The 15,998-nt window shown below is 35.9% G+C and overlaps 1 protein-coding gene across 1 annotated transcript in view; it reads left to right on the forward strand.

The window, feature by feature from the left end:
- Positions 1 to 15,998, forward strand: part of UMAD1 (UBAP1-MVB12-associated (UMA) domain containing 1) — a 265,322-nt gene that overhangs the window by 6,145 nt on the left and 243,179 nt on the right. Inside the window, exon 2 of the mRNA XM_049769198.1 lies at positions 11,406 to 11,499. Coding sequence (XP_049625155.1) covers positions 11,418 to 11,499 — 82 coding nt within the window. The 5' untranslated portion in view covers positions 11,406 to 11,417. The remainder of the gene's footprint in view (positions 1 to 11,405; positions 11,500 to 15,998) is intronic.

A 15,998-nucleotide genomic window follows, 5' to 3' on the forward strand; every position in this document is an offset into this window, starting at 1 on the left:
TCATTTGTTTCCTTTAAATTATGGTTTTATTGTAGGTGCTTTACCTGTTTGATTCTTAGTTTATCTTGTATTTTAAGAAATTACTGTATAAAATGCTATAATGTAGATTCCTGTTTTATATTAAACCCTTTGAACTGGATAGTTTTTTATTTTCATTAATATTTGGATATTTTCAACTGTGATCTCTTAATATATTTCTTTTTTCCCACTCTTTCTAACTTTTTCTGGACTCTGATTATTTTCAATAAGGCTTATACTCAAAACTTAAATTCCCCCCTAAAAATCGTATATTTGTACAACAAGTAAAATGTACTTTTATAAAAAATATTTTGTAAAATCTCTAATTGAGTGCTTACCAATTACTTTTGTAGTCTACATAGGGAAAGCTTTTTCATGGAAGAACTCAAATGCAAAAAAATTACGGGCCCGGAGAGATAGCTCAGCGGCGTTTGCCTTGCAAGCAGCCGATCCAGGACCAAAGGTGGTTGGTTCGAATCCCGGTGTCCCATATGGTCCCCCGTGCCTGCCAGGAGCTATTTCTGAGCAGACAGCCAGGAGTAAGCCCTGAGCACCGCCGGGTGTGGCCCAAAAACCAAAAAAAAAAAAAAAAAAAAAAAAAAAAAAATTATAGTAAAGAATTTCTCTACATGAATAAAATATTTTGACAAAAATTGTCCTACATGAAGAATAAGACCATCTGGAATCTTTTCTGTGCACATTTACTTCTATAATGTCTCTTTATGGAAACACCTGTTAACCTTGCAATTAGAAATGTGATTTTTTTTTATCTTTTATCTTTTGATAATATATTAGTTGAATTGTATTAAAAAATCTGGTTTCAGAAGGTAAATATAGAAAGAACTTAAGACAATTCTGGATAAGTACGCTATTCATAATATTTAAAAGATAATTTATCCTGATTAGTAAAATTGTCATAATTAAATGCATCAGCTCTGACATTAAAATTTTATTCTCCATGTGGAAATTACTTCTCTTCTTGTAAAAGAAATACAAAAGAATTTGATACAAAAGAATTATTTAAGTGTTATACTCTTAAGATGTTTTTTGTAGTTTAGTGATTTTGACTCACTTGTAAATTATGGATAATTTCTTCATTTTCCAGTATACTAATTTCATATGCTGTTTTTTTGCACTTTTTAATATTTTAATATTAATATTTTAGCACATTTTTATTGTTAGATGTTCTTTTTGGTTCTTTTTATAAATATCAAAAATAGTCTTTTGTTATACTTTCAGGATTTTTATTTCTTAATATGTTGAGGGTCAGAGAGATAGGACAGTGCTTGCTTTGCATGCAACTGACCTCTGTCTTAGGTGCTGCATATGGTCCTCTGAGTACTGCCAAGAAGTAATCCCTGAAAACAAAGACAGGAATAAGTCCTGAGAAGTGCCAGATGTGGCCCTCAAATACATATATATTAAGTTTCTCCCTCCCTCCTTTTCTCCCTCCTTCCCTCCCTCTCCTTCTCTGTATCTCCCTCCCTCTTTATTTCTCTCCTTCCCTTCCCCCTCTCTCTGTTTCCCTTCCTCTCTGTCTCCTTTCCTCTCCCTCTCTTTTTGTCCTATCCTTTCCTTCCCTCTTCCCCCCATCCCCTTCTCTCTCTCTCTCTCTGTCTCTTTCTGTCTCTCTCTCTGTCTCTCTCTGTCTCTGTCTGTCTCTCTGTCTCTGTCTCTGTCTCTGTCTCTCTCTCTCTCTTTCTCTCTCTCTCTCTCATCATTCCTTTTGGTGCGTGGTGGACCCATATGAGGTATTCAGAATATAACCCAGGTCAGCTTTGTAAGCTCTAGCCTCCTAAAATAAGCCTATTTTTAGCCTACTTTAAATTTTTTTTATATATAGTTTTTATTTTGACCAAAGTGGCTTACATATCTTTCACAGTAATATTTTAGGTACATATTAATATTGGATCAGGGGAATTCCCATCACCAAATTTGTCCTCCCTCCAATCCCGTTCCCATCCTGCATCCCACATCCCCCACCCTCACCTCCCCCCCTCCCCGGGGCTGCTAGAATAAGTGTTCCCCTCTGTGTCTAACTTACTAGTTAGTTATCATACAACTGTTTGGTCTTGGTACCCTCCATTATTTCCCCCTCTATTTGTGAGGCAGAACTAGATAATTCAAGTTATGTGGATTTGTTTGAAGAAAAGAAAAGCCAAAAAAAGAGGGGGGGGAGGGTAAAAATCAAATAAGTCGAAGATGGGCGGAGTCCTTTTAGAAGCTCTCAACCTCAGTTTTAGAGAGGAAAGAGAAAAAGGAATTTAAACACCACAATAATACAAAAGGAATTATCTAATAAAAAATTCAGTGAGCACTACAGCAATAAAGACAAGCACCACATAATAGACAGTCCTGAAATAAAAAACATAACAAAGCACAAAAAGGAAAAAAAAGAAAAAAAAATTGGAGACAACAACTTCAATATCTACACCAAAACAAAGAAGTCAAAAAAAAATAGATAAATAAAAAATAAAATAAAAAATAAAAAGATTATTATGTACTTTTTTTTCCCCTGTATAGGCACAGTAAACATTGGGGACATTAGAAAGGGAATTCCCTTGGCTTAAGAGATATAGGGTTTCTCCACCTTTGACGTATACTGTCATGGGAATAACTATAGACTCCTTGCAAGTTCATTTACTCTCCCCTCGGTGCCTTTGTGGTGTATGGAAAACTTCTGCTTCATCATGGGTGAGAAAATCAGACCTCTGTATCTAGAGACCTCAGTATCTGCACAGGTCAAGGAATGGAGCTTATGATGAAGTCTTCCTTTGTGGTTCTAGAAGTTCTGTTCCTTCACTGTTGTTATAATTCGTCTTCTGTAGTTGGTGGTCTTGGTCATTGTGCTTATCCTAAGGTGGAGCTGGAATAGAATCTTTCGTTATGTTTCCAGAAGACCCATTCAGTTGCAATTGTCTCAGTCAGACCTCTGGAATTATACTTTTAAATTTAAATTTTTTTTTTTTTTAGTTTTTTTTTGGGGCCACACCCGGTGGTGCCCAGGGGCTACTCCTGGCTGTCTGCTTAGAAATACCTCCTGGAGGGTACGGGGGACCATATGGGACAACGGGATTCGAACCAACCACCTTTGGTCCTGGATCAGCTGCTTGCAAGGCAAACACTTTTGTGCTATCTCTCCGGGCCCAAAATTTAATATTTTTTGTAGTTAATTTTTGCTTCATTTTGGGACTGTATTCATCTGTGCTGGTGGTGCACAGAGGACTATATATGCTGCAGTGTCACTGCATAAAAAACAAGCACCTTAACCTCTGTACTCTCTCTTGCCCTTAGATTAGTTTTTATAGTTTAAAAAAACTATAAAAGGTGTGATAGGTGTGATATAATCTTACCTATATAATAATTAAGAAATTAAATGAATATCTATTGGAACTTTTTATTAATTTCTTTTTAATTTGTGAGTTTACTCTGGACAAATTTTGTATTTTTTCCAAAATGTTTTGATTCTGGGCTTTGTTCTTACACCCAGTGGGACATGGATAATTAAAACTCAGGCATTTAGCCTGTAGAAACATCAGTGGCTAACAACAACAACAAAAAAAGTTAGCTTTATTATGTATGGATTTGTAGTCTCTTTTCTTTCTTGACTTACTATAGAATTTGCTTTCTTATTGACTTATTCATACCTTAAAATGAAGATTCATATTTAATACAGCACCACAAATGCTCTTTTTGAGGGCTAGTTTGGGAATTCTGTCACATTGTTAAGGATAACAGTGTTGGTGAAGTTATAGAAAGTGAATATTGAGGAGTGGCAGTAATTAATGGGAAAACTAAAGATCAGAACTTGGAGCATTATGTTTTAATAGTCATGCCATATAATTTAGCTTAACAGTGATGCTGGAGAAGAATTTTGGACAGGGAATGAAATATTTTTTATATTTTAGGTTAAGCATTTTGGATTCAGAATTGTTTGGAATATCATAATTAAGGTGCTTTCAATGCAAGTAATATGATTACTGTAAACCATCATAGGGTCTTTGTCTTTTTAAATTTTGTTTTGTTTTCTGTATCACACCTGGTGGTGCTCAGGGTTCACCTGGGGATGCTAACTCTTGGGGACCATCTGTATATCTGTATTGAAGGAGATTGAACTGGTCTCAGCTGTGCATAAGGCAAGCACCTTATACCTGTACTCTTTGTCCAGCCTTCTCCCTGACCTATTGATTGTGGTAATACATACAAATTATAAAACTTTCCATCTTAATCTTTATTAGTTTACAGGCATTAGGTACTTTCATATGATGCTACTAATCATATCTAGAAGTTATTTTTTTTAATATTCAAACTGTGCCTATTAAACAGTGACTCCCGCCTTTTATCTCCTGTTCTCAGCTCCTAGTAACCATTGTTTTGTTCTTGCTATGATATTGACTACTAGCCTGTATAAGTGGAATATTTGTTATTTGATTCTGGATTATTTCACTTATCTTATATTCATGGTCTTTCTATATTGAAGCATATATCAGAATTTTATTTCCTTTTTTAAGGCTGAATACTACACTGTGTGTATATATATGTATATATATATATATGTATATGTATATGTCACACTTGTTGCCGAATTCTTCTATTGATGAGCATTTGAATTGTTTCCACCATCTAGCCAAAACCTTTAATTCCAAAGGAAACTTACAAGAAGCATTTTGAGTTAGTTTGATTAGCCTCAGGTTTACTGTCATCACAAGAGACTAAAGCCATAAATTCTGGAGACTAGAGCTATGAATTCAAACTCTGTTCTCTTTTATTCTCGAGACTTTATTTCTTTGTAGCCAAAGATTGGCAGGTTTATTCTATGCTTCATGACTAGGTCTTGGTAAATTCCATTTTATTTCTGGTGCTGTTCACTAAATGTACTTCTTTGTTTTAAAATTTTTTAAATGTCTTTATTTAGTGCCATGATTACAAACATGTTTGTCATTGGGTTTCAGTCATAAAAAGAATAACCTCCTTCACCAGTGCAACATTGCAACATTCCCACCATCATATTTCCCCATTTCCCTCCTCCTCCTCGACCTCCTGCCTGTATTCCAGACAGGCATTCTACTTCTGTCACTTATTAACATTGTCATGATATTAGTTAGTGTAGTTATTTCTCTAACTGCACTCACTACTCTTTGTGGTGACCTTCAGATTGTGAGCCAGTTCTGCTAGCCCTCAACTCTTGTCTCTGGACATTATTATAATAATGTCATTTATTTTTCTTAAAACCCATAGATGAGTAAGACTATTCTTTGTCTCTCTCCCTCTGACTTATTTCACTCAGCATAATAGTTTCCATGTCCCTCCATATATATCAAAAATTTTATGACTTTATCTCTCCTGATGGCTGCATATATTCCATTCTGAACATATATCATAGTTTCTTTAGCCAATCATCTGTTGAAGGGCATATTGGTTGCTTCTAGATTTTGGTATTGTAAATAGTGCTGCAATGAATATAGATTTGCAGAAGGCATTTTTGTATTGTGTTTTTGTGTGCCTAGGGTATATCCCTAGGAGTGGTATAGCTGGATCATATGGGAGCTCAATTTCCAGTTTTTTAAAGACTCCCCATATTGTATTCCATTAGGACTAGACTAGACGACATTCCCATCAGCAGTGAATGAGAGTTCCTTTTTCCCCATATCCCTGACAGCTCTGATCTTTTTCTTTCTGATGTTTGTCAGTCTTTGTGGCCTGAGATGGTATCTCATTGTTGTTTTGATTTGCATCTCCCTGATGATTAGTGATGTGGAGCATTTTTTCATGTGCCTTTTGGCTATTTGTATTTCTTCTTTTTTTTTTTTTTTTTTTTTTTTGGTTTTTGGGTCACACCCGGCGGTGCTCAGGGGTTACTCCTGGCTGTCTGCTCAGAAATAGCTCCTGGCAGGCACGGGGGACCATATGGGACACTGGGATTCGAACCAACCACCTTTGGTCCTGGATCGGCTGCTTGCAAGGCAAACACCGCTGTGCTATCTCTCCCGGCCCATGTATTTCTTCTTTGAGAAAGTGTCTGTTCATTTCTTCTCCCCATTTTTTGATGGGGTTAGATTTTTTTTTTCTTGCTAAGTTCTGTCAGTACCTTGTATATTTTCAATTTTAGGCCCTTATCTGATAGGTTTTGGGTGAATAGTTTCTCCCATTCTGTGGGTGGCTTTTGTATCCTCGTCACTATTTCCTTTGTGGTACAGAAGCTTCTCAGCTTAATAGAAGCCAATGTCAAATATTATTCTCAATGGAGATAATTTAAAAGACTTTCATCTAAAATCTGGTACAAGACAAGACTGACCTCTCTCACTACTCTTATTTAACATAGTGCTGAGTTCTTGCTATAGCGATTAGGCAAGAAAAAGATATCAAGGGCATCCAGATAGGAAAGGAAGAAGTAAAGCTTTCACTATTTGCAGATGATATACTATATTTATAAAACCCTGAAGACCCTACCAGAAAGCTTTTATAAACAACATAATCATATAGCAATGTGGCAGGCTACAAAATTAGCATTCAAAAATCAATGGTCTTCTTATACATCAGTAATGGTAGAGAAGAAATAGACATTAATAAAACAACCCTGGGGCCAGAGCGATGGCTCAGTGGTAGGGTGTTTGCCTTGCAGCCAATCCTGGATGGATCTGGGTTTTATCCCTGATGTCCCATATGGCGCCCTGAACTAGGAACAGTTTTTGAGCACATAGCCAGGAGTAACCCCTGAGCATCACTGGTGTGGCCCAAAAAAACAAAACTAAAAACAAAAACCAAAAAAATCCCATTTATATTAGTGTCACACAAATTCAAATATTTTGGAGTCAAACTTGAGGTGAAGGACCTATACAAAGAAAACTACAAAACCCTGTTTCAAGAAATAAAAGAGGACACATGAAAATGGAGACACCATGCTCATGAATTGGGAGGATTAACATTAAAATGGCAATACCCCCCAAAGCATTGTACAGGTTTAATGCAACCTTCTCAGGATTATCATGGCATTCTTCAAAGAAGTGGATCAAACATTCCTGAAATTTATTTGGAACAATAAACACCAAGAATAGCTAGAGCAAACCTTAGGAAAGGAACATAGGAGGCATCACTTTCCCCAACATTAAATTGTATTACAAGGCTGTAGTCATTAAAACACTATGGTATTGGAATAAAGACAGAACCTCAGATCAATGGAATAGACTTGAGTATTCAGAGAATGTTCCCCAGACATAAAATCAATTAATCTTTGATAAAGGGGCAATAAATGCAAAATGGAGCAAGAAAAGCCTCTTTAAATAGTGGTGTTGGGACAACTGGTCAGCCACATGCCAAAAAGCGAACTTTGTGTTGTGGTTCTGGCCCCAGGTTTTGTTTATTTTTATTTTTTTTTAATATAAACCTGTTTTTACCAGGGCTTTAGGGGAGTGGGAATTCTGAGGAATAGGAGAGCTAATCTTATTCTTTCCAACTTGCATGCTTTGGTAGAAAAGAGCAGTCCTGTTACCTCCAGTTAACAGCCTGTGAATGAACCTACTGATTTTCTGGTGCTCATATGTGGCCAATGTATACTCTGCTAAGGTAGAGAAAATAATTTACTTCTCCAAGATAGTAACCCTTGGGGCTAGAGCAGTGGCGCAAGCAGTAAGGCATCTGCCTTGCCCACACTAGCCAAGGACGGACCACCGTTCGATCCCCTGGTGTCTCATGGTCCCACAAGCCAGGAGCGTTTCTGAGCATATAGCTAGGAGTAACCCCTGAGTGTCACTGGGTGTGGTCCAAAAACAAACAAACAAACAAAAAGATAATAACCCATATTCTCATAGTCATGTCATCATGTTCAAAGTTCATTATCTCTAGGAGATGTACAAAAGTCTTTTCATGAGGTCCAGCTCTGGATCGTCTTGGTCTGGAGATTTCATTAACAAGATAATTCATTTGCCCTTTTGTGTTCTCCCCTTTTGCCTTGTGAAACTGGGAGAAATAATTGCTCAGACCCTGCCCCCACTTAGAAAGACAAGGAATAGAAGGTACACTAGAGTCATTGAACAGGTTCTACTTAGGTTTGGAGAATATTCTTTAGATGTGCCCACAATATGCTTTTTCTAGGAAAGTCATAATCTCTTGTTTTTTATGCCTACTGGCTCTACCCTCTTTGATAATTTTTCTTTTTCAGAAGTTACTTCTTTGGCTGCCACTGAACTCTGTACTGGAAAATATGTTCTCCTAGGGGCCTGAACAGTTTTCTTTGGCAGCTTTAAGCTGCTGTTTATAGGATTTTTGGAAAAGAATCAAGTAGTTCTCTTTTATACTAGCATTTTGATAGTACAACTCTCTCAAAGATTTTGTTTATTTACTCAAATCCATACATCTTCATGAGTGTATCATATTTTTGCTAGATAAAATTTTTGCATTTTCCATATTTCTCATCATGTTTACTGTCTGTATTTGCCTCTCCCTCATTTATTTAAAAAATTAGGAGCTGGTGCGGTGGCACAAGCTGTAAGGCGTTTGCCTTGCAAGCGCTTACCTAGGACTGACCACAGTTCGATCCCCTGGTATCCCTTATGGTTCCCCAAGCCAGGAGCAATTTCTGAGCGCATAGCTAGCGGTATCCACTGAGCATCAACGAGTGTAGCCCCAAAACAAAACAAAAAGTAGGAGCCGGAGCAATAGCACAGCAGTAAAGTGTTTGTCTTGCATGCGGTCAACACAGGACGGAACCTAGTTCAAATCCCGATATCCTATATGGTCCCCTAAGCCTGCCAGGAGCAACTTCTGAGCACAAAGCCAGGAGAAAACCCTGAACAATGCCGGATGTGGCCCCAAAGCAAAACAAAAAAAGAAAAACCCGAAAAGTAAAAATATTAATTTTGGCCTAGGGTGACCTGGGTTCAATCTCCAACATTCCATATGGACCTCCAACCTGCCAGGAATGATTCCTGAATGCAAAGCCAGGACTTAGCTATGAGCACTGCCCATTGTGGCCCCCAAACAAACAAGAGTATCTTCTACAGGGTTTCATTTAAAGACTTATACTTTTCTTCCCCCTCCCACATGAACCATTTTTTCCCTTGTAGAGAATTTACTGAATGTCACATTAATTCACCCCAAGAGATTAATAAAAGTGTAGAATAATTGTATTCCCTATTTTGATTCTTACTAGAGTTTGAATTTTAATAAAATGTTGTTACTCTAATGATGCTTCTATCTTAATTTTAATAATTTGGAATTAAGAAGTAGTTACCTTTCTCAAGTCTTAGAAAGCTTTGAATTTGAGGAATTAGCATTCTGGCTTGCAAACTAACCTAGTATTTTCTGATATTTCTTTCTTGCATGGGTTTCTCTTATGTAATTCATTTATTTTTTTCATCTCTGTCAGTTCATATTCCTGCCCATGGCCAACTTTATTTTTTCCTTTTGGTCCGCACTGTGTTGTACTCAGGGTTACTCAGGGTTTCTCCTGGCTCCATGCTTAGGGATTGACCAAACACAAGAGTCTTTATGTGGTACCAGGTATCAAACCAGTTCTGCTGTGTTCAAAGCAGTGACTTTACTTACTAAACTAATTCTCTGCCACTCATCTTTCCTTTGACTTTTTTCTTTGACCTTTTTTTATAATCTTGTTTTTCTGAATTTCATAGATATCATGTCTCCTTGTATTCTATTGAGAATGTCAAAATATTTTTAAGCCCTCCTTTTAGATTATCAATGTGCTCAGTAAATAATAGAAGTAACTTCTTTTTGTAATGTATTCATAGTCTTTTTTTTTTATTTACTGGATTTTTTTCCCATCATGACTTAAAAGTTTCTTCTTTTTTATGCTTTTCAGGACTGAGATAGTGTAAGGGTTAAGGTGCTTCTCTTGCATATGACTAAATCAAGTTTGATTATGATTGTGATAAATCCCTGAGCACAGAGCTGGGAGTAGACCTGAATACTGCTGTGTATGGCCTGAGACAACTCTCCTTTCCTACAAATAGAAAGAAAAATAACCACTTTTTGTTTGTTTTTGTTTATGGATCACACCTAACAGTGCTTAGGGTTTATTCCTGGCTCTGCATTCAGGGTTCATGTGTGGAGTTGAGGATTGAGCCTGGGCCATCATATGTGTAAAGCAAGTATCATACCTGGTATACCATCACTCTGACCCCTAAATATAAACAAAACTAAATATGCTAGTTACATGCTTTTAAGAAATCATCAAATAGTCTGTTTGTGTGTGTGTGTGTGTGTGTGTGTGTGTGTGTGTGGTTTTTGGGTCACACCCGGCAGTGCTCAGGGGTTCTTCCTGGCTCTGTGCTCAGAAATCGCTCCTGGCAGGCATGGGGGACCATATGGGACGCCGGGATTCGAACTGATGACCTTCTGCATGAAAGGTAAACGCCTTACCTCCATGCTATCTCTCCAGCCCCAAATAGTCTGTTTTTAACCATCCATTTGGCATTGTACTTAGTACTTTTTTTGCATCTAATTAATAAAGTTCAGGTTGACCTCCACAGATCTTGTACATTTCTTGTTTTCAAGAAGGTTTTTTGCACAGATTAAATCTTTGCTTACTTTCTGAATTTGATTTTCTGGTATGGCTGGAATATATGAAAATTAAAACATATAATTCTTACTTCCACTGGCATTGCTCTTTCTCTACTGTCTTAAGAGTATGCTGCTTTGCTATGGACTATTGTAAACAGTCTTATGAAATTACCTTTGATTTTTTTCATATTTTCTAGGATTTGCACATCTTTTTCAAACGTAAGTGAAGGAAGAAGGAATGGAAATGCATGTATAGATGTGTGTGTTTGCGTGCACACACGGGTGCAAGAGAGAAGGGGAGAGAACCAGATAGAAATATGTTATACACCAAAATAATCTCCCCTACCAACTGTTGGGAATTTAAAGTTGAATTGCATTTTTATAGTGGGAACAATCGGTACAATCCTTCTTAATTGTCTGAAAATGTAGCTTGGTAGAGGTTGTTCCAAGTTGTTTATATGTGTTTTACAGGTGACCTTAGATATATGAGTTCAAGATAGTTATGACATTGATAAAAATCTGGACTTACAGTTTCCTTTTCCTCAAATCAGTTTTTAATTTATAGTTAGTGAGAATGTCCCTGGCTCTGTTGATTTTTAGTCTTATGGTTAGCATTGTCTTGGAAGTGATTTCCTGTATGTTCATAAATCAGAGAGGTTGCATGAATCAACATACACATAATTTTCAACTGGAATCCCAGGCAACTTAATTTATGACTTTTCCTTCTGACACCCATAAAAGGTTCACATTTTAAAATCTGGTAATACGATTCTTAAAAGTAATTTTTGCAATATTATTATGGTTGACTTTTAACTTAAAGGTTAAGAGTTAACAGTTTCATCTGAATTTAATGCTTAGTGTTTCTATTTCAGAGAGCAGCAGACATGTTTCACTTCTTCAGAAAGCCTCCAGAAACTAAAAAGCCTTCAGTATCAGACACAGAAGATGACGGATTTGTCCTTTTAGGTGAGTGTTTTTAAAAAAGAAAATAATAATTAAGTGAAAAAATAAAAAAATTCCTTATACATATAAAAATTAAAAAAATCCCAATGAAAAAATCATTTCTACTAATTTTATAGTCCATTGATGTATCAGAAATACTTAAAAATCATCAATCACTTAGCATCTTGTCATTAAGTCAGACCCCTATGTAGTGATTTGTTTGGTTGTGTCTTGCCAGTTTAATCAGTAAAATCCCTTTTTCACCCTCTAGTTAATCTTTTGTTTCTTTACCCATGACTTAGCATTTTGGTGTCATTTCTGGAGGGCTCAGGGTCTTATCTGAGTGCCAGGATCAATCTTGGGAATATATATATATATTTTTTATACATATATATAAATTATATATATAATATGTATATTATATATAATTGCTTTTGATATGTGTGTTATTCTTCCATATAAAATAAATTTCACACGTGTTTGACTCATGTCTTTAAAAAATAAAAAACTTGGGGCCGGAGAGATATCATGGAGGTAAGGTGTTTGCCTTGCGTACAGAAGGTTGGTGGTTTGAATCCCAGCATCCCATATGGTCCCCTGAGCCTGCCAGGAGCTATTTCTGAGCATAGAGCCAAGAGTAACCCCTGAGCGCGGCCGAATGTGACCCCCCCCACCAAAATAGAAAACTTGACTTTTTTCTTCTGATTCATAATTAGAAATAAACATCATGTTAGCAAGACTGAATTTAAAGGCCTTGAATTTAATGCTTGGCATTTCTGAGAGTGCTTATGATTTCTAATTTGGACCTTCAAGAAATGCCCTTTTTTGGTAGCTCTGTGGCTTACCACTTAGCACTATTTCAGAGACAGGTTTTCATACAACTGAAACAGCCCCTGCATTGCTCTTTCTAAAATCTTGTCCTACAGTGTTTGATCACTTGTGCCATGAGATAGACTCCATTACATGATTTATAGCTAGTCTAGTTGGAGCCCAGTTTTCAGAAACTGTTCCTTAGCAGGTAAAGTTTATCTGCTACTTTTTGTCTTGTAAGAGTGCATCTATCTAGTTTAAGAAGTTTAATTGGAGGACACAGAAACAGTTGCTGTTCATTTAGGGAATTTCTAGGCTTAATTCCTCTAAACATTATCATGTATTTACTTTTTTATCTACATACCTATGATTAAGTGGTTCATTTTCCAAAAAAGTGTTGTGCTATATTTTGAGGGAGCTTTCTCAGAATCATCCTGAAATGAGGAGGACTAGTGTTCCTTGCACCATATATCTGTCATTTGGGCAATATGAGTCACTTCTGTGGTAGTTTTAGGGAAGTCATTTTACTTATTGTATGGCTGCTGTCACACTCATATCCAAATAATCTAAGCAAGGTCAGTTCTCTTGGTATTGCTCAAGATACTCTTTTCATGCCAAGTCTATGGGCTATTGAAGCTTTTTGTTTTGTTTTTGCTTGTTTTTTTTTTGTTGTTTATTTTTGGGCCACACCCATTTGATGCTCAGGGGTTACTCCTGGCTAAGTGCTCAGAAATTGCCCCTGGCTTGGGGGAATCATATGGGACACCGGGGGATTGGATCCAACCTCGGTCCTTTCTTGGCTAGCGCTTGCAAGGCAGACACCTTACCTCTAGAGCCACCTCGCCAGCCCCAAGCTATTGAAGCTTTTATAACCATATTTCTCCCCAAACGCATTTAAAGACTTCCATGGGAAGGTATTTTGGACCATACCCAGTGGTGTGCAGGGATTACCCCTGGTTCGGAGGCCAGGGATTATTTCTGGTGGTACTTAGGGAACATTTATGGTGTCAAGATAACACTGGATTCAGCCACATGCACTACTAGCTATAGTACCTTTCCAACCCTAAAGTGACATTTTAATTTCATTAAGGAAAAAATTAAGAATTGTATTTTTTGATGTTTCTAAGAGGAAATACTTCATAAAAGTGTGTGTGTGTGTGTGTGTGTGTGTGTGTGTGTGTGTGTGTGTGTGTGTGTGTGAATAATAAAGAACGATTGGAAGTCAGAAGATGTCTAAGTGGCTAAAAGAGTTTGTAAAGTAAGCTCAAGGCCAAGAGTTCAAGACCTGGTACCATCTGCATGTGCTGAGGCAATTCTGACAACTCTGCTATTTGAAGTCCCTGACAAGGAAAGGCCTGGGAGGTAGCTCAGTGTTTTCCAGTGCCACCTTCATGTATTGAGGAGATCCTAATAGTCTTGTGGGATCTGGGATCTATAGAAAGTGTGTGGGAGTAGGTGGTCTTCTTATTATTCATGGTTTGGCTTTAGTTTAGATGTCAAACCTTTTACTTTAGTATTCAATATTTTTATATTTAATTTTTATGTTGATAAGTATTTAATCTAGCTATTTTAATATATTGATGTTGATAAATTTTATTTGTTAATATTAAAATATTTTAAAATAATGTAGAAAATTAATCTCATGGAAATTGGTATATATTGTTTAGTCAGTGAAAGAAATCTTTCAGTACAGCACTTAACTATATTGACAAAAAATTAGGACAGATTAAAATATAGCCAATTGTCTCTAAAAATAGAATAATAACACTTTTCTTTTTTAAAAAAATGATTAGTTCTGGCACTTTACTATTTTACCTTCTGTTTCTAAATTGAAACATATGATATATTTAGTCTTAGCATGCTATGTAAAATATTTTATAAAATGTAAAAGTGTCTGGTAGTTAAATATTTTTATTAACATGGGCCATGCCTGTCTACATATCTTGCTTTATCATATAATGAATTTTAACCACCCATGTAATAACTGAAATATAGGAAAATGTACTTAGAGTTTCTTATTTCTTTTTTTGGGGGGCATACCTGGCAGCACTCAGGGCTTTTTCTTAGGATTACTTAAGATCCTTTTATTAAGGATCACTCCTGGAAGGACTCAGAAGACCTTACGGAGTGTTGGGGATCAATCCTGGATTTACTGCGAACAAGGCAGGCACATCTTTTCTGCTGTATATCTTTTTAATCCATATATTTATAGATGTGCATATATACACACACTTGGATTTATATACCATACATATACATAGACTTGGTTTTATGTTTTTATGTATATATATGTACACTTGGTTTTATGTGCCTACTAACTTTTAAATGATTAAAGTTAGAAATAAGACTATATTTGTAGGAACAATGTATAATATGGACACTAAGAAGTGTTTGATGATCATTTTATATGGTCTTTATAATGCATTTCAGAATAAATACATTATTAAAATCGCAATTTTTTTTCTCATTTAAGAGTACTTTTTTCCCTATGAAAATTTTACTAATTATATAAATAGATTTTAGGTCACAATTAGGTCACAATTATTCAGTTGCTGAACTTCCAATGAGTTGAAATTGAAAGTGCAGGTAGAGGAGGTCATTTTAGTGGACAACAGAAATATTCGGGCTGTTCTTCCACCGTTAGGTTACATTTGGACAGAAATATTATTTTTAGTAAGGTTTCCAAAAATTCTATTTTTGATAAAATGACAGGTATGCTGAATAAGAATAAGTGGCAAAAAAGAGATAACTATTGGCTCATTCAGTAATAATGTTGAAATAATCTTCCAGGATACACATTTCACACAAAAAAACAATTGCAGTTTTCATTCCCATCACTGGGTGGCGATTTTTCTTAATGTTATGTTGCTGTGTCAAAATTCAGTGAACATGTTACTTTTTGTAATTAACAGCATTTTCTTCTGTTATGACAAGTTTAATTGTACTTTTAAAGCATTATCTTTAAGTTGATTACAAACTTTCTACTTTAGTGTACAACTTCATAATTATTTTAAATTAGGAAAAAGGATATTGTTTTGCCTACATGGTGGTATTATAATCTCTTTCAAAACAAAGACAAAGATATAGATCAGTTTTTTATGTTGTTTTTTTTTTAGTTTTTTATAGTATAGTAAAAAGAAAGAAAAAAGTAACAGTGACAACCTCTTTTCTCAACAACATAAAATGAAAAGGAATAACTTAATTACTATTATAGTTATTTACATTATTCACTAGATAATGAATATAATTTTGCAGCAGACAGAATGAAGTTGGGTGAACACTGTTACAGAGATTAAAGGAATTGGGTTACACCATAACTGAAATTTGTCATATTTTTGAGAATATGCACTTGCTTTTTTGAAGTAAGGCATATGAACTTCTACTTTCCATGAGGCTGATTATTTTGTAAAACACAGTGTATGAATTCATAGCAGCTTGGATTTTATATTTTAAGCATTGATTTTAAAATATTTAATTTAGTCTCACTTTCTGTTTTGTAGTTTAAATAATGAATCAGATTTTGAAAAGTCATAAGTTGTTGGGTTTTGTTTATTTGGTTTTTGGGTCATACCTGGCAGTGCTCAGGGGTTACTCCTGGATTTATGCTCAGAAATAGCTCCTGGCAGGCTCAGGGGACCATATGGGATGCTGGGATTCGAACCACTGATCTACTGCATGCAGTGCAAATGACTTACCTCCATGCTATCTCTCCA

The sequence above is a fragment of the Suncus etruscus genome, chromosome 1 (assembly GCF_024139225.1).
Source record: "Suncus etruscus isolate mSunEtr1 chromosome 1, mSunEtr1.pri.cur, whole genome shotgun sequence".
NCBI classification, from domain to species: Eukaryota; Metazoa; Chordata; class Mammalia; order Eulipotyphla; family Soricidae; genus Suncus; species Suncus etruscus.